This window comes from Myotis yumanensis, unplaced genomic scaffold, assembly GCF_028538775.1.
Source record: "Myotis yumanensis isolate MYYU_CA2020_CCGP unplaced genomic scaffold, mMyoYum1.0.hap1 SCAF_1, whole genome shotgun sequence".
Classification (NCBI taxonomy): Eukaryota; Metazoa; Chordata; class Mammalia; order Chiroptera; family Vespertilionidae; genus Myotis; species Myotis yumanensis.
Window position 1 is genome coordinate 48361834 of NW_027223752.1, and position 24486 is coordinate 48386319.

Here is a 24486-nt window from a genome sequence, read left to right on the forward strand (position 1 = left end):
AGAATGGGAAGAAACTTTGAGAAGGGACCCTATCTTCCATTAAGGTAGCACTTCCCTAATCTTCCCAGGATCTCAGCATCAGAGAAATAGCACAGTGATTGTCACCTGAGGCCATGCCCTTCCACCCATCCACCTCCACTGTCACTATTATTCCTGCCTTCAGTTGAGAATTAACAGTTGAAGGGAAAGAATCAGAGATACTTTCTTCTCTGTTATCTTGAGCAAGTCTCTCTCAGATTTAGTTTTCTTAATTGTAAATGAGAATGATGGTCATGGTGGTAACAGTAACAGCCTCAGGTTGCTGTGAGGATTGGATGAGATAATACCCAGAGTGCTTGATAAACTGAAGACTTCAACAAATGTTTCCTGGTAGAATTCATGTTATTCTGGGCCACATATTAATTATCTTAGACCGATGCTTTAAAGTCTTATAGACAAGTGGGTTCCAGAGCAACCTATTCTAATTTTGTTTTTGTGTTTTCCTTTTTTTGTTGGTTGTTGGGGACAGGTTCATGGGTGGTTATTTTAGGCTTTTTTTTCCCCATTCTTACCTACAAAAACCTATTTTCTTTTACATTTAGATTTAATAGGCTACGTAGAGATTTGCTGCTTGCTTTTATTTTGATAGTAGAGTACAAGATAATTATTTCTCTGTTCCTTAATTAATCCTAATACTATTAACTATTAAAATAGCACTCACCCCTTTCTCTGCTTTGAATAATTAAATAATTTTAGTATTTAAAAATTTTTAAAAGTTCTTTTTGTTTGATACTCTCTTGTGCTGTGTATCAGTGGATCATGTGAGGGTTCTATCCCTGCCCTATTTACTGTACTGTCAGATATATCCGTATTAAGTGTACCTTCCAGCTACTTTTGCTTAAAGCATCAGTGCTGATATACATTCTTGTTGATAGGTAGAGCATTATGAACTGTGGCCTAATTTAAGAAATGTTATTTTCATAATTTTAAGTGTGGATGTGTAACTTAAATTCTTCCACTAACCATCACCTAATTAGAAATTCTTAAGGAGTTTATATATGTAAGCTAATGACAGTATTTACGAAGAGCATATTACTTGATTGTGCATAAATAGCTTGTAAGAAGTGGGGTCCTCGAAAGAGTATTTAATCTCTTTGATTTAAATTATGTTTCCCCAAAATTTTATATTCTTTTGTTTAACAAAATAATTAATTTATGATGATGATGATGAAAATAAACTTAAACACAATTGTTTCAGTTAATTTACAATTTTGAATTATATACATATAAGATCACTTTCCTCTAACACTTCTTTTATATCTACTCATGCCTGTCTTGGAAATAAGCTTAAAAACCACACAGAAAAAAAAAAAAAAAACAAAAAAAAAAACCACACAGATACATTTTATATATTTATAAAATGACTAAGGAAAATAGGGGAAGGTTATCCTATAAATTAGCTCTTTCCATGTTCTAGTTGAAATGACCCATAAAACAGAATGAATTAATAGCAGAAAATATTGTTCTGCTTAAGGGTCTCCGTTTATGTGGATGTGCATACATACATGTACTTGTGTGTTTAGCTGCCTAGCTAGTTACATGGTATATAGGGATAATGGAGAAAAGAAGGGTGGTGCAATGTTAGGCAGAATGTTTGTATTCTAAAAAACTACAGAGACTTTTGTTGAGGATGAGAATAGCGCACACAGTCTCCACACACACATATGTACATACATACAGGGTGGGGCAAAAGCAGGTTTACAGTTGTCAGTATGAGAAATATAATGATTAATAACTAATAATTAGTAATAAGAAATTACTTTACATACAACTGTAAACCTTTTGCCTCACCCTGTGTGTGTATGTATATATAAAGTTTTCTAATGTTAAAATGATAAATACTGTTTTATGTTCTTATAATACCACTGGGCCTCTAGTAATATATATATATATCACTGTTATCCTTGTTTTATGGCATATAATACTAGTTTGCTTTACTTGTCTCAGTATTTCAATCTCTTATAAAGATGTCATTCACAGTCAGTTTTAATCCCAGGTGTTTTGATAAATTATTAATAAATAGCTATATCCCAGAAAATAATGTAACATAGTTTTATAGAATTTTCCATGTTATACTAAAATAATCTAATGCACATCATTGTAACTCAATCCATTGTACAAAGATGTTCAGCAATGTTCTTTCTATGTTGACTTCATTAAGGATTATGTATATTCTACCCAGGTCACCTACTAGTCAGAATATTCCTAATTTGTGTATTAAGAAACACAATTGCCTACTTTCTTAAAACTAACTTTACCTATTATCTTTCAAAATAGTATTAACTGGGTTTTTTATTTGTTTGTTTGTTTGTATGTGTTTTTCTATATTGGTTGGCTTTTTGAACATTTCTGGACTCCTCATTTTAGAAGGTAATTATGTTTTTGTGGTTTTTTTGCTTGAAAATTACATTTTTTCTTCTGTAAATGATTCTAATAAAAATAACATATTTCTCTTTTATAGGAAAAAGCTTTCAGCTCTACTCTCATAATCTTATAGCTTTGTTTGAACAAGCCAAAAAACTAGGATTAGCTGCTCATATTCAAACTCATAGATTTCCAGACCGCATACTACCAAGGTACAAAATATTTTTATTATGCTGGGAGAGAAGGAAATTGGTGTTTATTTTTAAAACAGCCATTATTCTTTGCCCACTGAAAAACGTTTTGTCTTGATTTTGAAAGATCTGTATTTTCATGAGAATTCCCCTATGGAAGTATTTTTAGTGCATCTTATTTTATTTTAAATTTTCATCACAGTTTACTTTTATATTATTTTGTTTTGGTTTTAGGAATATAGCATAGTGGTTAAACAATCATGTATTTTATAAAGTGTTCCCCCTGATATTTTCACTACCCACCTGGCACCATATATAGCTATCTTAATATCATTTAATATATTCCCTATGCTATAGTTTACATTCCCATGACTATTTTATAACTACCAATTTGAACTTCTTAATCTCTTCACATCTTTTACCAAGTCCCTCAACCCCCAGTTCACTTCTGGCAACTGCCAGTCCACTCTCTGTGTCTATGAGTCTGTTTCTATACAAGTTTTATAATACAGATTCCCAGGCCCTGCCTCAGTCCTATAAAATCATACTTTAGGGTCAGAGTCCAAGACAGTTTTATTTAAAGCTCATTGACGGTTCTGTTGCAACTGATTCACAGACCACTGTTTGGAAGCCATTACAAGAGAGTACATTTATATTGTCTTATGTTTACAGAAAATTTGCTTTAACTACAAAGATTCCTGATACAAAAGGCTGCCACAAATGTTGCATAGGTGAGTAAATGCTATTTCTCAAACTGATGATTAGACTTATAATATCAAATTATGCTGAAGAGACTTATCTGAAAAGACTTATAATATCAAATAGGAAGGAAGATAGGCTTTATATTTGTTTTTATAAGGAATTAAGGGGCCAGTGAAGCACAAGAATGTATAGTGGGACATGGGGTAAAAATTCTTTGGAGATAGTAGTCCTAATGCTTTCTCAGAGCATAGTGTGCCCAGGATTTTCTAACCTTAGTCCCTGAGGCTGTATCTCTGCTACTGTCCTACTTTCATTTACTTAACACTTCTATTTAACAGTTATTGCTTAGTGCTTTATGAACATTATTATTGCTGGAGTTAAGCCAACCAAGAATCAGAGAAAACAGTCCATACATGAATACCCTCATTTCTATTCCAATTGCAAATTTGGGGGTTTCCTAAAATTACCTTCATGTTCAAAAATTCTCTTGAAGGATTCACTGAAAGTGGTTTTATACTCATGGTTATGGTCTATTACAGGGAAAGGATATGAATTAAAATCAGCCAAGGGAAGAAGTGTATGGGACAGAGTCTAGGAAAAGTATTAAATGTAGAGCTTCTGTTGACCCCTCCCTAAGGAGTTATGGATAGCATTACTTTTCTGACAATGATGCGTGGCAGTACACAGCATTTCCAACCAGGGAAGCTTACTCAAACCTCAACACATAGGCATGATTGATTGCCCCCAGGGCTGATCTCAGTATCCAGCCCCTCTGGAGGTCGGTCAACTGATACTGCATGACCCAAAGCCCCTATCTTAACTCACATTGTTGTCTTTCTGGAAGGACCAGTTCCCCTTTAGACTCTCCAGTGTTGCCAGCCCCCACTCTAAATCATATTGTCAGACTATCCAGTGACCCAAGGGCCCAGGCAAACTAAGATACTCCTATCAGTTATGACATTCCGAAGGCTTAGAGAGTACCTCCCAGAAGGGACAACAGAATGCAGACCTCATTTGATAAGGTTAAATTCTGTACTGTATACTTATCTTACTTAACCCTAACACCACTCTGTGATACTTGGTATGTTACTAGTAAGTAACAGAACCTGGGATCAGACCCAGTCCATGACTTCAGATCCTGAGCTCCTAACTTCCTGTTTATTCTTTTTATATAATTAGTGGCCATACACATTGATCTTCATGCTACATGGTTCCAAGCTTACTCTCTAGTTGAAAGCAAATTTCATGCGTGTTTTTCTAGAGGAGAATCAGGTTCATATCTATTATCAGATCATGACTCAAGAAAGGTCCAGATGCTTACAACCTAAGATATAAACTCATAAATATAGGGTGTCCACCAAAAAATGTATACACACTTTGAATGGTTATAAAGTCAATTTATTAACATATAGTTCATTTTCAAAAGTTAAAAGAATCTACAGAAATTAATAATTTTTTTTCAATGCCTGTTTTCAAACTGATGACCATTCTGTCCAGGCACTGCTGATAACACGAAGCAATGGAATTACAAACATCAAGAATCATTTCGTTCGGTCTTTGTGCGCCCTTAATTCGTCAGCTGTTGCTGGTTTTGTACCGTGAACTTTATCTTTTATTTATCCCCACAAAAAAGTCTAGTGGATAAATTTTCTTTGTTCAAAGCTTAGTCTGGCTTCCCCCATTATTTCAAATCAGTTAAACCTGAAGTGAAAGGAGTGAAAATTAAGTGAGCGAACAGCTGTTAAAGTGTGTATACATTTTTTGGGGGGGTTATGTATGTCCCAAAAAATGTATACATACTTTGAGTAATTATAAAGGCAGTGTTTGTCCTGCAACTGCATTTTCAAATTTCCAGTAGCATTCTTGGATGAATTTCCTTTGTTCAAAGCTTAGTCTGGCTGAAAAGAAAAAAACATCCATTGAGATACCAGCTGTTAAAGTGTGTGTCCATGTTTTGGGGACACCAGTACATTAAGATAGAGCTTATTGCAAATAACTACTTTTATAATCATTATTGATGGGTGTCAAGTTGCAGAGAAGGAAAGACCAATAAGTTTTTATAGATTTGAGTCAAGGAAGTTACATCTCTAGCAAGATGTAAAACAGTTATTTTCACCTTGTTTTAACTCAGCTGTAAACTATACCAAAAATGAAATCATAGATTTCAGTTGCCTCCTAGACCTTGTCCGAATTCCCTCTTTCGGTCAATTTACTTAAGTGGCTCTTCAGCTTGCATACTAGTTTAGGTGTTTTAGTGCTTAAAATACTGTTCTTGTAAAAAAGTTCCTCTGCTTAACAATGCACTATATTAAAAATGTTTAGAAATCAATGTATATAATTTTAAAATAAAGAGGTAATGTCGGGGGCAATGGGGGAATAAGGACACATATGTAATACCTTAATCAATAAAAAAAAATTTAAAAATAAAATAAAGAGGTAAAAAACTGAAAAGGAAAGGGTAGCAACCCTTCCCCCAAAAAATACATCTTTGTACTTATTCTTATCATCCTAGTGAACAGAAACAATAATTTTCCTTTATCAGCTAAATAATTGCTTCAAATAGTTCTTCCATCCACTGAAGGCCACGTTTCCTAGTTTTTTCCCCATTTATATTAGCATTGCCTTTATAAAGAAAGATGAGTTAGCTTTTAGGTGAGTCTAGCTTTTAGCTAAACTAATGATTTTTTTTAAATATCTTTTTTTCATTTATAGTTTATATTCAATATTATTTTGTATTATTTTCAGGTGTATAGCATATGGTTAGACATAAACCAGTTATATTTTCATAGAAAGGTATTCAGTGTTTTAGGTATGTCTGTTTTGCTTCCTTCCAGTCAGAAACCCTTACACAGGACATAAATACCTCTGTGGAGCTTTACAGTCTGGAATTGTTTTACTTCAGTGGTATGAGCCAATGCAGAAATTCATGTTGATAAAGGTATATATTACTTTGTTTACATTTTTCTTCTTCAGAAAACACTAGTGTGCAACTGAACTTAAAATTTTAAGATTCCATTATTACTGTGTAGAATGGGCATGTTTATAGTTATTTATAGATAGGTCTTTATTTGGGTTAGGAGTTTTTTGTTCTTAAGATTGCCTTTTTTTTTCTTTTTTTCTTTTTTTTTTTAGCAAAAGCAAAGTTTTATTACAGAAAAGCTACCTCCTGCAGGGAGGGGACCCAAGTGGGTTGTCCTCCTCTTTAACTTACGTTAATAAACTTTCAGAAGCATCACGGCCATGAAGATGAATGTGGTCAATTCTCTAAAACATATTTTATAGATATTTATAATCCTTATGGTGATTATTTTTAGAATTACATTGATCAAGAAAATGAAAGCCATTCCATTGACTTTATTCAGCAGCAGTATTGTTTCTAAATTGTACTTTTATTCAGAGATTGTTTCTAAATTATACTTTTTTTGTTTATTTTTACAGCACTTTGATTTTCCTCTGCCAAGTCCTTTGAATGTTTTTGAAATGCTGGTAATACCAGAACAAGAATACCCTATGGTCTGTGTAGCTATTAGCAAAGGCACCGAATCAAATCAGGTAGTTCAGTTTGAGACAATCAATTTGAATTCTGCATCATCATGGTTTACAGAAATTGGTGCTGGTAAGTGTTTTTATCTTATGTTAAAATATTGATGCTTTTGCATATGAAAAAAAACCAGAATGGTTTCAACTAATGTGGGTTCAGTCAAATAAACACTCAGATCATAGTTTCCCAAGTAAGCCTAGAGAATCATGTACATACAGTTTATGATCTCTACCTGCCTGAGGTAATTTGATACAAATTATTTTACCAAGGAAAATTTTAATGACTTAAGTTTTCTGAGATACAGGGCTGGGGAAAAGTAGGTTTACAATTATGAGTATGTGAAACACAGAGTTTATTCTTGTATTATTGTGTATTTATTTGTATTTTTTCATACAAACAACTGTGGACCTACTTTTGCCCACCCCTGTACTTTTTCAAATTTTACTAGCTTCTCAAGCAAAAAGGTTTCCTTTTTTTTTCTATCACTTTTTCCCTCAACACTGCTTAGAATCATTGAGTTCAAGTGCTTTCCATGTGTGGCATCCAAGCTTCACCATTTAAAGATACAGGGACATATCTCTTGCACTGTCTGAGAATGATTCATTAGCTTAGGATTTTATCCAACGTGTCTCAATGGAAGTTCAGAAAAAGTTGGGAAGTTTATATTCATACTTTAAAATTGGAACAAATCAATCAACTTATTTTTAACATCTCCATAGTAAGTGAAATGAAGGGGTCTTCATTTTTTCTCATTTATTTGTTGTGCTAGTGTATTATTTGATCATTTGTAACTGCAGGTTTATGAAGACATTTTTATACAAGAAGTCAGGCAAACTTTAGTTATAGCTATTTCATTACCTACTCATCTTGTGAAGTCCATTATAACTATCCAAAGTTTGATGTTTCTTATTAAATGTCTTTAGCTTTTGATTATTTATAGGCTAAATTATAGGAATTCTTTATACAATTCAGCAATTGAAGTTAATGTGGAACCACTAATGTTACTTTCATAATAAGAATCAGTATGAACTAGTGGTATATTCTGATAAATATTTAACAACAGGCTCTTAGGGTGCAGAGAAGCCTGGTTAATAGCAATTGCCTATTTCTGTGGTATAATTACTCTGCCCATGGCCAGTTTCAAACTACCAACCTGGTGTCATCTGGCTCACAAAAGTCCTGAAAATTTAACAACCCAGTATAAACCAGTTACAGCATGCACTGAACTACGTCAGTCTCTTTATGGACAACTCATAATTTCTGGTAGAATAAAATAGGAATGTATTCTGTACCCTCCCACTTTCACTTGTACCCCACATTTCTTTTTAATTTATTGTTTAATACTTTTGGTTGAGTTAGATGCATAGCCTCCTAGCATAGCTAACAGAAAGGTACAAATGACATTGTTTTAGTATCATGAAATACAAGCAGCCCCCCAAAAAATATGTTCCTATTATGAAGTTACTGCCAAAAGGAAGGATTATCTATAGATCAATTTATTTAAAAACCAAAATATTTTGGGGAGACAGCCCCAACTTATTTCTTTATTGGTTAGTATGTAATAATAGTATAGCGCAAGTTATTTCATACAGTTATCTAATGTGTACTTGCAACTTTCTTCTATATGATATATTAGGCTGCATTGCTAATGAAGGTTAGACATTCAGAGTCCACTTATGAAATTTGGGGGAGGGAAGGTTTTGAGGTTTTTTCTAAGATTTTTTATTGATTTTTACAAAGAGAGAGAGAAACATCAATATGAAAGGAAAACATCAGTCAGCTGCCTCATGCATGCCCCTTCCTGGTGATCAAGCCTGCAACCTGGGCATGTGCCCTAACTGAGAATCTATCCAGCAGCTTTCAGTTCATGGGGCGACACCAGCCAACGGAGCCACATCAGCCAGGGCCCTTGTTTGTTTTCTAATGCCTGTACTGTTCTACCCACTTATTAACACTTTGTAGACAAAAATTAATGCAGAACCAAAATTGCTTCCTGAGGAGAGCCAGGACTCTGAGGGTCATTCAGATCCCTTCAACCAGAGGCTGTCCTTATTAAGCTTTTCTGTTTTCACAAGTGATTGTTAACCTACCTCCCAGCTGTGTTCATTTTTAAGCACCCCCCTGCCTTGAGTGGACAACAGTTGTAACTGTTAAAATGAACTCCTATTCCAAGGATATTGTCAGCACCCCATAAATATTTATTCAATAAATGCATGAACATAGATTTACTGAGAAAAACTATTTTTGGACTATTGACCAAGTGACCAACAATTTATCAGTTCTGTCCACCAGAATTCATCTCTGTGTATGAGCTTTGGAAGGTCCAAAAACACCCAAAAATAATTTATAAAACTTTGTATTTACGTTTAGATGTGCAGGGTTTTTTTGTTTGTTTTTTTTTAAAAATATATTTTATTGATTTTTTACAGAGAGGAAGGGAGAGGAATAGAGAGTTAGAAACATCGATGAGAGAGAAACATCGATCAGCTGCCTCCTGCACACCCCCCACTGGGGATGTGCCTGCAACCAAGGTACATGCCCTTGACTGGAATCAAACCCGGGACCCTTGAGTCCACAGGCTGACGCTCTATCCACTGAGCCAAACCAGTCAGGGCTTAGATGTGCAGTTTTTAAGGGAGAGGATCCATTGGCTTCCCAAAGAAATGCCGTTAAGAATGATTGTCCTAGCCTTAGCTGGTTTGGCACAGTGGATAGAGCATCAGCCTGTAGACTGAACGGTCCCGGGTTTGAATCGGTTCAAGCACATGCCCAGGTTGCAAGCTCAATCCCCAGTAGCGGGTGTGCGATCAATGATTCTCTTTCATCACTGATGTTTCTATCTCTTCCTCTCTCTTCCTCTGTGAAATCAATAAAAATATTTTTTTTATAAAGAATGACTGCTCTAAATAATCTAAAATATTTTTTTAGATTTAGCTAGACTATTCAAGCAATCTGAATGCCTAAAATGAATTGTTTTACCAAAAATGCCATTACACACACACACACACAAATGCCATCATATCTGTCAGTTTATATTAAAAGAAACAACCCTGCAAATATCAGCAAAGTGATGAAAATTGCTTCCTGACAAGATATTGTTGACAGAAATGTTCATTATATTACTGAGTATCCTCTTTAAAGGAACTTAACACACACCCACACACCAGGAAAATTTTTTTCTGATTACAGTTTTATTTTAATTTTTTTTTTTTTCCTTTTTCTGAATTACTGGCTTGTTTTTATCTCAGGGATGCTGTGATTTACATAACTGATCTTGTTTCCATCTTCCCATTGGTTCCTGTTAAATGCAGAGCAAAATCTAATCATTGTATAGCATGTACCTTACTTACTTTTGTGTATTTTACCCTTTGCTTCATTTTATTTTTGTAACTCACCTTTTTAGAACTAGCTGAAGTGTTAATTACCTGTAATATTGAGCTTTTCTCAGCTCACCTAGCCTTGCTTAGAACTTAATGTTTGTTCTCCTAAGTTGACCTATATACATATTTTGAAAAAATACCATATTATTACAAAATCCAATTTGTGTTAAATTTCAAAGTTTAGTTTTAAATTACAGAAAAGGTCAGAATTTGTGTTCTTTTCTAAGCTCTAGTTTTTAAAGCTTGTTGTAGAACTAACCTTATTTTTTTTTCCCTCCAAGGCAGCCAACAGTTAGATTCCATTCATGTAACACAGTTGGAGAGGGATACCGTTTTAGTGTGTTTAGATAGTAAGTACTATTTTAAAGTTTATTCTGAGTATTCTACTTGATATAACAAGTCATTTCATTGAAGTGATTCTATTATACTATAATTGAAAATTTTTCACTTTTTTCATCTTAAGTGGCCTTATTTTATTGATGAAAATCTAAACTGGCTACAGATATCATAAATAGTAATTAATTGATGTTTGTCATTACTATTCTCTGTGACTTTTTTCTTTGTTTGGCCTACTTGAAAACATTATATTAGAACAGTTTGCCATAACTTTGGGGTAAAAATCTATATAAAACTATGCTGTATAAAATTCTTTGTAAAACTATTTTGAGAGTTTTTTCCATACCTCAATTAATGAAAAAATAGAAGGTATGTAGTCATGTGCCACTTAATGGGGATACCCAGTTCTAAAAAAATGCATTGTTAGGTGATTCTGACATGGGAACATCATAAGAGTGCACTTACACAAACCTCGATGGTACAGCCTACTACACACCTAGATTATATATGGTATATAGCCTATTGTTCCTAGGCTACAAACATGTACGGTGTGTACTGTACAGCACAGAGTAAATCAAGCACAAGAGAAAATGATGCAATCAGGAGACACTCTAAACATTAGATGTATGTGGCAGCTGCCAACATAACATAGCATGCTGTTTTATGGAAAACATTACTTCCTATAAGTAGAAAGCGTACACTAAAATAACAGTAAAAAGTGTAGAATAATCTCTAGGAAATTGAAATTTTCAACTCCATTATAATTTTATAGAACCACCGTCATATATGCAGTCTGTTATTGACAAAATCGTCATTATGCAGCGCATAACCATCGTCATTTATAGTCGTATAACATGACTTGGAATCATGTCAGTGAGGTTGTAATGTACAGATAGATTTAACACCTTCATCGAGTTGTGGTTCTTTTGATTAAGGAAGAGTTATTATTGATAGAAGAATGTTGTAATGTAATCAGAGAAACTTTTAACAATAGGTATTCAATTTTGCAAACCCACCTTATTTTTATGCAATGAATCCTGCAAGGTGAAATTCACCTAGATTTGGAACTATATTTAAAACTTGGCAGTATTTGCTATGTTTGATCCATTTTAATATTTTTTAAATTACTGAATAGGGTTATTTTTTAAATTGTTGTACTACCAAATTTGCCTGTGTTTCTGTCCTAATTTCTATTCCCTGAAGGCTACCTAGTATATTTACCTTATATAATCATAAAGATAATCTATTATTAGAGATAAGTAACCCAAAACTCAAAAGTATCTCATTCACCCATCATTTTTAAGTACTTTTGATTCTTTTAATATTGATACGATTGGAGTATTATTCAATTATATTTAAGTTAGTTTGATAAATTATATTTTACCCAAATATAATTTATATTCAATAAATTATATTTTACCTATATTTATTAAGCAAATAAACAGATAATCAGAATTTGATTTTAATAATTTTGAACCTTTATTGTTAAATCCTTAATACCTTCTGGGACATCCAAGGAAAATAAATTGTGCTTAGTCTCATATTGTTGATTTATGTATTTTTTTTTAAAAAAAATTTTAAGCCTTTGATTAGCTAAGCCCTCCATTTATTCAAAGTAAATGGAGAGTTGACTTTCTTGAGATATTTTTTTTAAGGAGCAATATAAGACTTCAAAAATTAAGTATCAACTATACAGTATAAACCGGTTTTAGTACACACCAGTTGGAGATAGGTCTGAAATCACAAATTATCTTAGGTAGATAAGAAAGCAATACAGACAAAGGTGTCTTCCACCTCAGAGCTAAGATAGTTAAAGTGAAAAACAAATAGATGAAAGGGAAATAAATTATGTATATCTCTATCCCAGAGTTTACTTATAAAGAAATTGTGACCCTCAAGAGTACTACTCATTGCCCCTTTGTTACAATAGTACTCAATACTGAAGTTATAAATGACTATGGATATACTTATCATGTTTTGTAATTTGTAAGGGGGAAAAAAATCACTTCTTACTGCTAAATATATAAGCAGCAAGGTAGCCACTTTTAAAGAAACATTGTACTTTTTTTAAAATGAGAATGTAAGTGTTCAATATATACCATCTAAAAAAGAAAAAAATAGCAACGGAATTGCCATTTACCAAAGGAGGTACTCTTATAGTTATATTATAAAACACATTAATGATAGTTTCTCTCTGGGCATGTTTGAATCTAAATGGTTGAACATCATTAAGAATATTGTTCTATATCCATGTAAAATCCACATATCAAGTTAAATTTATTTTAACAGATTTGGATTTCCAGTCTTGACTTGTTTTTTCTTCTTTTAAGAATTTGTAAAAATTGTAAATCTACAAGGAAAACTAAAGTCAAGTAAGAAACTGGCCTCTGAGCTAACTTTTGATTTTTGCATTGAGTCTGTAGGTAAGTCTTTTTTTTTTTTAATAATGCTATTAGAATACTTGGTTTTTCCTTCATTCTGTATCTGTAGTCTAGACCAGCACTGTGTCTTAGAAGTTTCTGTGATATGGAAGTGTTCTCTGTGCTCTTAAATATAGTAGTCATTAACCATACCTGTTAAGTACTTGAAACATGGCTAGTGCTACATTTTTTAAATTTTAATTAATTTACATTTTAATGTAAATAGCCACATATGGCTAGTTGCTATTGTATTGGACAAAGCAGGTGTAGATGATAATAAATCTTTTATTTTTGGTTTCTAAATATTTAAAACTTGAAATCATTTTAAAATTTCTGTTTATTGTTCCTTTTACTGCCTCAAGTGAATTATACTTCTCCCAATTCTTTCCAAATCCTGAAGGTATTTGTGTGATATGATTAATGGTGTTAGATATGCTATAATTCTTTGTGTCTGATTCTGCTTGGTGTGTGTTGATAGTTATTGCTTTTAGATCTATTTCTATATAAGTAGATACTTTCCCACTTGGAAACTAATGTGCCATTTTAATTTGTTTTATTGTCAATGAGTGTTTTACTCTATAATACTCATTGGTTTTATGATAAAAATTTCTCATTGATTATATGTCAGTAAGTATTTCCCCTAGGGATGATAGAACTTATGAAAAAAATAATGTGGCTGGAAACACTGAACATTGTACGATATGATTCTACCATAAGTCAAAAATAGTTAAAACAAAGTTGGCAGTTTTTATTTTGGTCTTGAAAAATATTGTATTTTGTAATTAAATGTATATTTACTTTAAAAAATATATTTCTCATTATTTAGAAAGGTTTTTCAAAAATTACTTTAATGGTTTCCCAAATGGCGTTTTGCCCTGTCACAAAGTATGATCATCCCTCTGTGTAAATATCTTACATAAATATAATTTGCTTATGATTGAAAAATCTTAATTTAATGAGGCAGAAAGCCTAAACTTTCTGTAGATGCCAGGACAAAAGGAATTTTGGAGCTCGTTTCTCCCTCTACTTCTTTAAGTCCTGGATATTGCATGCCAGTTTCTAAGCTTTGGTATCTTCAATAGAGATCCTGATGGAGATCTTTATAGTTTCTCTTCATTCTAACTGAAACACACTGATACCTCAGCTTTTTCATATGTGCCAAATTTTTTAGGGAACTTTAATTGTTACACAAAAATTTGTTCCTCATAAGCTACCATCTCTCCCCGACAGTGAACCTTGAAATAATTACAAGGATCTCCTGGGTAAAAAGAGTCCCTTTAAACACTTTTAAAAATAAACTGGTAACTGGGTTTCATATTCATCACAGTTAGTGAAACTTGTGTGATTTTTTTTTAGTAAAATAGTTTTATTTTATTGAGTAAAATTATGTTTTCAAGACATTCTTACATTAACTTTTTATAGAATCAGTATTCTAATAAAAAATACAGTAAGTTTCTATTACTTTCTCCCATCACCTTTACTAGTGTAGGGCATATGTCTAACTTTCCAACAATCAAAAATGGGTTTTCTCACTCTTTCGCTGCACCTTAATGACTCCAGCCCCCTGCCAGAAAGGACCCAGACGCTCCACGGCATCCTCCAATCGGGGGCCTGCCCACTCTGTTTCTGAACCACTAGATCATTACATAGGAGTGCCTCATTGGGCCCAGGCCTGTGGCTAGCACCACACAGGACACAGAAATAGACAAAGCACAGCAAGAGTAGGTTTCCCTTCAAGACCTTCAGGCCACCCCAGGGGAGCATGGGAGATGGGTGGGCAGGAGGGTGTTGTGGCATGCCACATGGTGGCCATCCTGTGGGGTCACGGTTGCTCCTGAATCCAAAGCCATCAGGAACCCACATGTGTGCAGTGGGGCCTGCAAGACCAAAGCCTGAGAAAGCGAGGCTGGGGCCCAGCAGTGAGCGTGGTAACTGAGAGCCCCTCCAAATAAGAATTGGCACAGAGAGTATAACTATTCATTGTGGGGTTAAATTTTGGATTGTGAGACTGGTTGGTTGGTTGGTTTTTTTAAGTAATTTTGTAATAGGGAAAATGTGAACATAAATAAAAGAAGCTTCCTAATAGCTACTTCTGATTATATGGCAGTATTTAAATAACGATGTTTTTTATTCAAAAAGCCAGTTATATATTTTTATTATTTCATTCACTTAAGAAAAAAGATAGTATATAAAAGAAAAATTAATATACTGATACCAGCTTATGTTTCTTTGTAAGTTATACCAATGTCGGATCACTATGTTGTACAACTGAAGCTAATAATATTGTATGTCAGCTGTAATTGAAAAATAAAAAATATTTTTAAAAAGAAGTTAGCCCATGTTTAAATGAATGCCTATTATATGTGTGTGTGTGTATTTTTTTAAAAATTTTTTTTTAAACTTGTGTGACCCGACTCAGTAAATTATTTGAGTTTAGACATGGCTTAGCCACAAAAATGTTGGGAACTAATGGTCTAGACAGTGGAATTTTGCACCAAGCATTTGGATAGCCTTACATTATCATTTATTAAAAACAGTTAAGGAAATGTATAATGAACTACTTGTGCTGTATTTCAGTTTCACTTCCCCCTTATCTTTTTTAGTATGCCTTCAAGACAGTGTGTTGGCTTTCTGGAAACATGGAATGCAGGGTAAAAGCTTCAAATCAGATGAGGTAAGGTTTCTCAGATTACCTCCAGTGATTTCCACTAAAGATTTTTAATATTGAAATGTTCATTTTATACATTTTCTTTCTGAATCTACATTACTATGTTTAGTGCCTTTATTTTTTTTTAAGTTGATTTGAGAGAGATAGGAAAGGAGGGAGAAAGAGAAACATCAAAGTGAGAGAGAAGTACCGATCAGCTGCCTCCTGCATACCCACTACTGGGGATCGAGCCTACAACCCAGGCACGATTGAACTGGTAACCTTTGGTGCATTGTATGATGCTCAACCAACTGCACCACCCCCACCAGGGCTATGTTTAGTGGTTTTAATGCTGTGAACTGGCAGAGCATAATTGCCAGTATTATTCTTCCAGTTCAGTTTTGTATTGCAAAATTCTCAGTGGCCACAATTACAAATTTGTAATTTGTAATTTTTAAATATGGTTACTAACCTTGCAGTAGTTTTCTAAATTTAATAAGCCTTTTCCATAATTTAGAAGTGTATAGCTTCTTTTTTAATATTTTATTTAAAAATCCTAAATTGGTATGTATTAGATCCCAGGACTAAGGAAAATATAAGAAAATTAACTCATTCAGAAAATAGTTATTGAGTACCAGCTACATGCAAAACACTATTATTATAGCATTGTAAGGCATAGGGAAGTATAATTATAAATAATTTCAAACTCTTCTAATGTCTATGTTCCTGGCACTTTACAAATATTAGCTACTTAAGGCTTATAATCCAGTGGGGTTAGGTACTATTCATATTCCCATTTTTACAGGCACAGAGGGCTAAGTAACTTGTCTGGATGACATAGCCTGGATTTGAAGGATCTCTAAAAATTACTTTTAGCTGAGATATTCAGGATGCATTTCATGCAGGAGAGGGGGAACTTGTGCTTCCACCTTGAGAAATCCTAATAGTTAAGACAATACTAACAGAGACATTTCCCATTTGTGTGAGTACCTGTATAATTCTTGTATACCATGGCCTTACAAATACCAGTGTGTGGGCTTATTTTAAAGCTTAAAGTCTTTTTCTTGAATTACCTGTAGTTTTATCCACTCTTATGTACTTGAGTATTTTCACCACTTATATGAATAAAGAATTAGAATACTTCTAAGAGAAAATGACATAAATTCGCTATCTTTGAATATGTCAGTTTAGCTAGTTACTGACCCATGTCACTAAATGTCTCCCGGTCCCTGGCTTTAATGAAGCCTACAGCCCTGCTTATTGCCGTAAGATTAATTGTCCTCAGATGCTAATTTCATTGTATCACTCCTTTAGTTAGAAATTTATAGAAGATACCTGTTGTTCACCATATCAAGTACAAATTTTATTTCCCATTTTTAACTCATCTTGATTACCTCTTTCTTTCTGCTTATGTTCTCACACTTGAATTCAGGCCTTGCTGTAAAATTAATAAAGTAATATTCATCCATTCCAGTCCACAATGATTGGAACATTTTTAAAAACTTAATATATGAAAATTAGCTCCACCTAGTAAATCACCTAATTTGTTTTCTTATTTAAGTTTATTAATTCTATCTTCCTAGCTCTCTACAAATTCATTGATAACAGACTATTTTTATAGTTACTTTACATCCATACTGTTGTAGTTTGGGTTCCTCCAGAAGCTGACCTTGACACATTGTGGACCAGTAGTTTTATTGCTAGCTTTCACCAGTGGCCAGATAAGTTTCTGTTGAAAGAGTACAAAAAACGTTTTACATAAATGTTAAAGGCACGCTTTAAAATTAAATACCCATTGCATTTTGAAGTTATTATTACATGTTCTTACAAGCTAATATCTTTTTAAAGTATAATACTTTGTAAAACACTGTGTAATATGAAGCGAGAATTCTCGTGATCCTTCGGCAATGTTAAGACAAGGACTCAAGTGCAGTTAGTTTATTTGGGAGTAGATTCCAGAAAACAAGTGATGGAGTGAGGAATGGAAAGTAGAGAGGGGCAAAAAGCCAATACAGAGCACAATAATAAACTGGTTCCCACTATGGGCAACCAGGGTTTAATCCCGTACTGCCCACTGAGGAACAGTTTAGAGTACACCTCAAAATTGACTCATTTGAAGGTGGGGAATCTGATGCATTTATACACCAACTGCTGTCCCTTTTGGTTAAGGGTTGTCCCTAGGGGTATAACGCCCCACATTTTGGTATAGTACCTGTGCTTGACTGAGTGCCTTCTACAGCTTTGGAGAAGACAGAGCAGAGGACCACTGGTACACTGGTGTTAGACCCTGGCACGTGGGCGTGTCCACCACAGCTCTGCTGCAATCTGCACTATGACACCAGGAAAGAACAGGAGCTCTGCCATCCAGCAAACCTGTGTCTTAATCTTGGGTCTACCAGTTACATAACCTTAAGCAAGTTACTTAACCTCTGCGAGTCTTCGTGTTTTTTCCTCTCCAGTAATACGGGAATGATAATACAAAGAGTTCTAGGGAAAGTGCCTAACCCATAACAGGTGTTTCATAAATGTTTTATTTCTACTAATAGATGGTCAAAAGGTACTTCCTGAAATTTATTTCATTGGAGGAAGTGAGTCTATCAGAAATTATAATTGTTTAATACCTGCTCTATCTAAATAATTTTTAAATTATTATTTAAGTAATATGGGAATAAGGTATTACTAATAGGTATTTTCTCTCATAGGTTACCCAAGAGATTTCAGATGAAACAAGAGTTTTCCGCTTATTAGGATCAGACAGGTAAATAGTGTGGTTGTTTTAATTATCAAAGGAGTTTGGTGGTTGTGTTCTTAAATACTGTCACACAAACTCTTAGAGCAGTGGTTCTCAACCTGTGGGTCGAGATCCCTTTGGCGTTCGAACGACCCTTTCACAGGGGTCGCCTAAGACCATCCTGCATATCAGATATTTACATTACGATTCATAACAGTAGCAACATTACAGTTATGAAATAGCAACGAAAATAATTTTATGGTTGGGTCACAACATGAGGAACTGTATTTAAAGGGCCAGAAGGTTGAGAACCACTGTCTTAGAGGATTTTTCAGCATCTTTATTGAAAGAGAGAATAGTATTTTAATCGATTAATCAATCTTTTATCAGTGTGAGGATCTTGATTCTAGAGATAGTTATACTCAGCCAAGACAAAATGTGTTAATATAGGTGTTTATGTCCCTAGTACCAGGACATATTTCATTTCAGGCTCCTTTGTTTTCATCATTTCTTCCTAGCATGTTACCTTCTATTAACTATCTATATATATAAAAGCCAAGCTACCGGAACGACCAGTTGTTATGACATGCACTGCGGCAGCCAACCAGCCCGATCGGGGACCTGATCGGCACCCCCCAACCGACTGTGCCTTCCACCCCCCAGCTCGGCCCATCGGGGTAGGCAGCTGGACCCCACCCATGCACGAATTCGTGCACTGAGCCTCTAGTTACTATACAAATCCAACAGAATATGTACCCCCTGGCATCTGCTTTTATATCAGAAACAATTCAACTCATTTTCTGAGGTCAGTCTAAATTAGGAGGAATTATGTGGATCTCTGTGATAAAAACTAAAGACAAATTCCAAAACTGTGCCATCTTAGAAAAAATTTAGTAGTTTTTGTTCCCCAAAGTCTATATTGTCTACCTCAACAACTAATAAAACATCCATTCCTACAGCAACCAAAGAACTTGTATGCATATATGCATAACCCATGGACACAGACAATAGGGCGGTGAAGGTCTGGGATAGGGGGTGGGGTCGAGCTAGAAGAGGTCAATGGGGGGGAAAAGGGGACATGGGTAATACTTTCAACAACAATGAGTCAATTTAAAAATAAACACCCATTCCTTTCTATTTTCTCAACAAAAATTGTTATTGCAGCAAAATTGACTAGTAGTATGCATTAGTCCTAAGTTGAGGATTGAGATCCTCTGGTCTTCAAGTTCAGTCTAGTCACAAAATAATTGCTTAAATATTACACACTTAAGGAAAGGGGGGGTGGAGTTATGACCCCATAAAAATTTTTAGGAGACTTTTGTAAGGAGAAAAAAATATTTTTTGAAAAATGGTAACTAGTGAGTAGAAAAGGTAAGCCCGCAGAGCATGGCAACTTAGTAATTAGTCCTGGAGGGGAAAAAAGAAAGAACGAATTTGAGGACCACCTGGTTAAAGACTCTAAAATGGGAGGCTCTTTGCTTCTCCAGGAAGGGCTGACAGAAGAATTGTGGATCGTCCAATAATCCTGGCGTAAATAGCACCTAAACAAGACATAGTATGAGACAATTATGCTTAATAGAGGGTAGGCATCATAAGCCATTTCTCTTAGTTATGTATTTCTTTCTACCTTCCCCACCCCAAACTTTTTCCTTCAGCTATTCCCTTTGTCTTTCTCCATTCTGTCACAGTTTGCCCTAAAAAAAAAACTTTTTTCTTCAGATCATTGCATTATTCTGTTTATCTTACTTGAGCATCTCTTTGATTTTAAGATTTATATATTTTATTTTATTTTATGTAAAAATAATAATGGTTAACTGGGTAGCTGGGTTATAGGTAATTTTATTTTCCCTTCTACTTTTCTGCAATACATTATATAAAGTACATATTACTTTTTAATTGTTTTATTACAAAAGTAATAATATGCTAGTTGTAGAAAACTCATACACTAGAAAAATTTCCCCTCCAAGACTTTTTTTCTGTTCATGGGTACATTATTTTTTATTCTGTTTCCAAACCCCTCAACAACAGTGTAAATCCTATGGAATGGCACTTTATTGATTTTTCTTCCTATTGGTCCTTTGATTGAACTCTTTCCTTGCCCTTGTTCCATGGACAAAGGAGTTGGGCCCCACTTTATACTTTTTTTAAAACTTTTCTTTTTTAAAAAATACCTTAAAGAACAATTTGAATGGGTGTCTCATAGAAATCATGTTTTATCCTCAGCCCTTCTTCCACCCCCCTTCTTCTTAGTGTATTTTCTAAAGCTATTTATACCTTTCATTGGCATATGAGTAAGCCAATTTAGTGTAGTTGGAATAAGAGAATGAGACTCTCCTGAAATGTTTTCAATACTTTATATACATAAATTCATCAATTCTTATTCAGTTTAGTTTTTAAGTTATAAAATGTAAAGCTGAACTTAACTGTGCATCTGTGATCTTCATGTAATCTTCTGAGAATCTAAACAATGGTATTCTTTCCTGGTTTGATGTTAGTATTTGAAGCATGCAATCTCTGTCTTTACTCTTACACAAAACTTTTGTTTTGGTTTAATTGCAGGGTTGTCGTTTTGGAAAGTAGGCCAACAGAAAATCCTACTGCACACAGCAATCTTTACATCTTGGCTGGACATGAAAATAGTTACTAAGCAACAGAAACTGATCTCAAATGACAGGAAAATGAATATATTCCATTGAAAGCAAAAATATCTTAAGGAAATTCAGTACAAACTACGCTATGATTTGCTTTAACTGTTATGGGTTATATCTCAAATGATCTGTACTTTAAGGTAGAATTCAATATTTTCTGTAGCTGGAAACAGCTGTTTTATCTCTTGCCACTGTGTGGTGGTTATATCAAGTTTGCTTAATAAAAGCTATGAGATAAATAGTCCTATAGTTCCAGGAAGCCCAGTCTTTTTTTAAAAAATAATGTTTGTAACAAGGGTGTCATATTTTTAGATAACAGTTCATGTGATTATCTTCAAGGAGATAAATTTAGTGACAGTTATCTCATTTCATATCACGTTTTATTCCTTCTTAACGTAATTTTATAAACAAATTATCAAATAAGCCTTTCACTTTTACATTGGCTATTCTGTATGTTTTTGTAAAATAGAATATTTAATCCTTATTTATTAATCTCTTGCTGGAGTGGTGTAATGTTATCTAACTTTTAGCAAAGGAGGGTTGCAGAGCAGCTTACATTTTTTTATGATGTATAAAAATTTTGTTTACCTTTTAAGAGTAGTAAGAGGGGTTAAAGGCAGTGTGTTTGGAGGTTCAATACATACATGCAATTTTGTTTAACAAGTATTTTATAAAACAATATTATCCAGAATTGCCTTAAAGTGAATTTTGTGTTTTCAACTACAAATAGCTATAAGGGATCATACAGAAGATACTGATGATGGTTGAACTATTATTAGAAGAGGTATGTATGTAGGAATGACTACCATGTGGATGTATTCTTGACAAGCAGTATAATACACCTGTGATTTTTTTACATTAGGGATAATGCATAAGAAATTAACCTTCATATATATTATCATCCCTTAATGTGTGTGTGTGGTGGGGGGGAGTATTTAACTGCCCATGATATGTAATTCACATGTACTATACCAGAAGGGACGCTGTAAAGCAACTACATGTGTAATCTTGGGTTTTTCACATATGTAGGTATTCATTTTGAGTAGGTTTAAGAAAAAAGTTTTAAGTGAAATTGAATTCCTCATGGGATAGTATAAATAAGTATTATAAAAACCAATATTCTAAAAATAGGAAATAAGGCCATTTTTTCGTTTACGTCTCTTTTGCTATTGTTAGTATCCAAAGTAAAGTGTCACATTGGTACCTGGTGTCTTAATGCATTCACTGAGGGCAGTTAACATTGAGATGATGAACAAGGAGTTAGCAATAGCAAACTACTGATTTATTTTGAGCAATTACTTGAGAGAAAAACAGTATAACTATCTCATTTGGTCGTTGGCAATTCTGTAAAATAGGTATTATCGTCTCTATTTTTCAGATAGGGAAATAAGAAGTTAGCAGGGTTAATAGACCCAATTCACACAGCAATTAGGGGTTGAGCCAGACCATGAGTCTTGTGACTCTGTTCTTTTCATTATGCAGTATGCAAACAATAAAATGTTATGCAAATAAAGTATTGTCCTTTAAAAATGCACATGTGATTTCAGTAAGTGTGTGGCTGTTTATTTGGGGTATGTTAAATGGGGCCTCTGGACTGAAGAACACTGGATAGATATAATAGATGGAAGGGGACCATACTCAAAACAGGACATATTTACATACTGGATACCAGTGTCATCCTTCTCTCACTGAATCCTGGCAGCCAGATCTTCCCATCCTACAATATTGGAAGAGTCTTCTCTGTGCAATCTGGCCAGTGCAACTAGAAAGACCTACACAGCTCCTGACATCAGGTGTCCTAGCTAAACTACCCAGCTAGATAACTCTACAGTGACCATCACAGTTGACAACCCCATCACCCCATGTGTCTGGAGCTTACTTTTAGTCCTATGCTATTAAAAATGATTAAGCAACCAGGAGTTATAAAACATCTGAGGAAGGCCTCTAATATGAAAGAAAAAAAAAACAATTGGAGAAGAAACCGACTATGCAGGATAAAAGCATCAAGAAAAATGTTATCTTCAGAAAGATGTACCAACTATGAATCAAGAGTAGGGTACTAAATAAAGGACCTTTCAAAACAAAACAAAAAAAGCTCTAAGAAAATATAGCATACCTGAATAATTCAACAGAAAGTTTAAAATACAAAGTTGGATTTCTCAGAAAATCAAACAAAAAGGAATGACATATTGGAGGGGAAAAAAGAAAAGCCCTGGCTGGTTTTGCACTGTGGTTAGAGCATCAGCCTACGGACCAAAGGGTTGAGGGTTCAATTCCCAGTCAAGGGCATGCACCTTGGTTGCAGGTTCCCCAGCTTCAGTAAGGTTAGTTGCAGGAGGCAGCCAATTGATGTCTCTCCCATGGATGTTTCTTCCCCCGCCCTCCCTTCTACTCCATCCTCTAGAAATCAGTGGGAAAAATATTCTCGGGTGAGGATTAAAAATAAAATAGTAACAGCCCAGGAGGCCAAATATCCATCTCCCAGAGATCCAAAAAGGAAAAGCAACAAGTCAGAGTATTTCAAGAAATTTTCCAGTACTGAAGAACTTAAGATTCTAGATTGAAAGAACACTAGGTGAAAAAAAAGAACACCTATACCAAAGCACATTATTATGAAATGTCAGCGGCACAGATCAAAGAGAAGATCTGCTATGTTTCCAAAGAAAAAGGGCAGGTCAAATACCAAGGAACAAGAAACAATAGCTTCAAATTTCAACAGAAGCAGTGCCTTCAATATTCTGAAAGAAATTTCCAACCTAAAATTCTGGATTCAAATAAACTATTAAACCTAAGAGTAAAATGAAAGCATTTTTAGCTGTACAAGGTCTTGAAACCTTTACCTTCCACAGAACCTTTCCCATATAGGCTCCTTAACTATCAAAGAAGGCCCTGAGACAGAAAGCTGAAAGAGTAAGAAATCTGAGCTTATACTGAACTAGACTCAATGGGAAAAATATCCTCCTATGAGGATTAGCAACAACAACAAAAAAGATGCAGCCCAGCTGGTGTGGGTCAGTGATTGAGCATTGACCTACACACCAAGAGGTTTCCGATTCAGTCCCCAGTCGGGGCACATGCCCGGGTTGCATGCAGACTGGATCCCCAGTGGGGGCCATGCAGAAGGCAGCCCATCAATATTTCTATATTCCTCTCCCTCTCTCTAAAAGTCAATAAAAACATAATTTAAAAAAGATTCAGTGTGATCCCAGCAGATATTTTATGGAAATTGATAAGCTGATTCTCAAATTATATAAAACTAGTGACCCATTGCGGGAGATTTCGTGAGACCTGGAACACCCCCCACCCCCCTTGGCTGTGGGATGGCCCCAAGTCCTGGAGTGCTGCCCCAATGCCCCGCCTCTAGTCCCCACCCCTGTGGCACGCACACAGGGCCGTGGAAACCCTGGCAGAAGCCACGCAAAGCAGCCGCTGGCCCTGCCCCCGCTGCCCTGCCCCCATTGTGCACATCACCATATTGTGTTATGGC

At 34.6% G+C, this 24486-nt stretch overlaps 1 protein-coding gene across 1 annotated transcript in view; it reads left to right on the forward strand.

Annotated features, from left to right (window-relative positions):
• The window catches only part of MAP4K5 (mitogen-activated protein kinase kinase kinase kinase 5), a 106704-nt gene extending 84159 nt beyond the window's left edge, over positions 1–22545 (forward strand). Inside the window, exons 24-32 of the mRNA XM_070419958.1 lie at positions 2501–2615; positions 3267–3325; positions 6131–6234; positions 6735–6912; positions 10499–10567; positions 12884–12976; positions 15577–15647; positions 18323–18378; positions 20911–22545. Coding sequence (XP_070276059.1) covers positions 2501–2615; positions 3267–3325; positions 6131–6234; positions 6735–6912; positions 10499–10567; positions 12884–12976; positions 15577–15647; positions 18323–18378; positions 20911–20998 — 833 coding nt within the window. The 3' untranslated portion in view covers positions 20999–22545. The remainder of the gene's footprint in view (positions 1–2500; positions 2616–3266; positions 3326–6130; positions 6235–6734; positions 6913–10498; positions 10568–12883; positions 12977–15576; positions 15648–18322; positions 18379–20910) is intronic.
• Positions 22546–24486: the final 1941 nt, after the last annotated feature.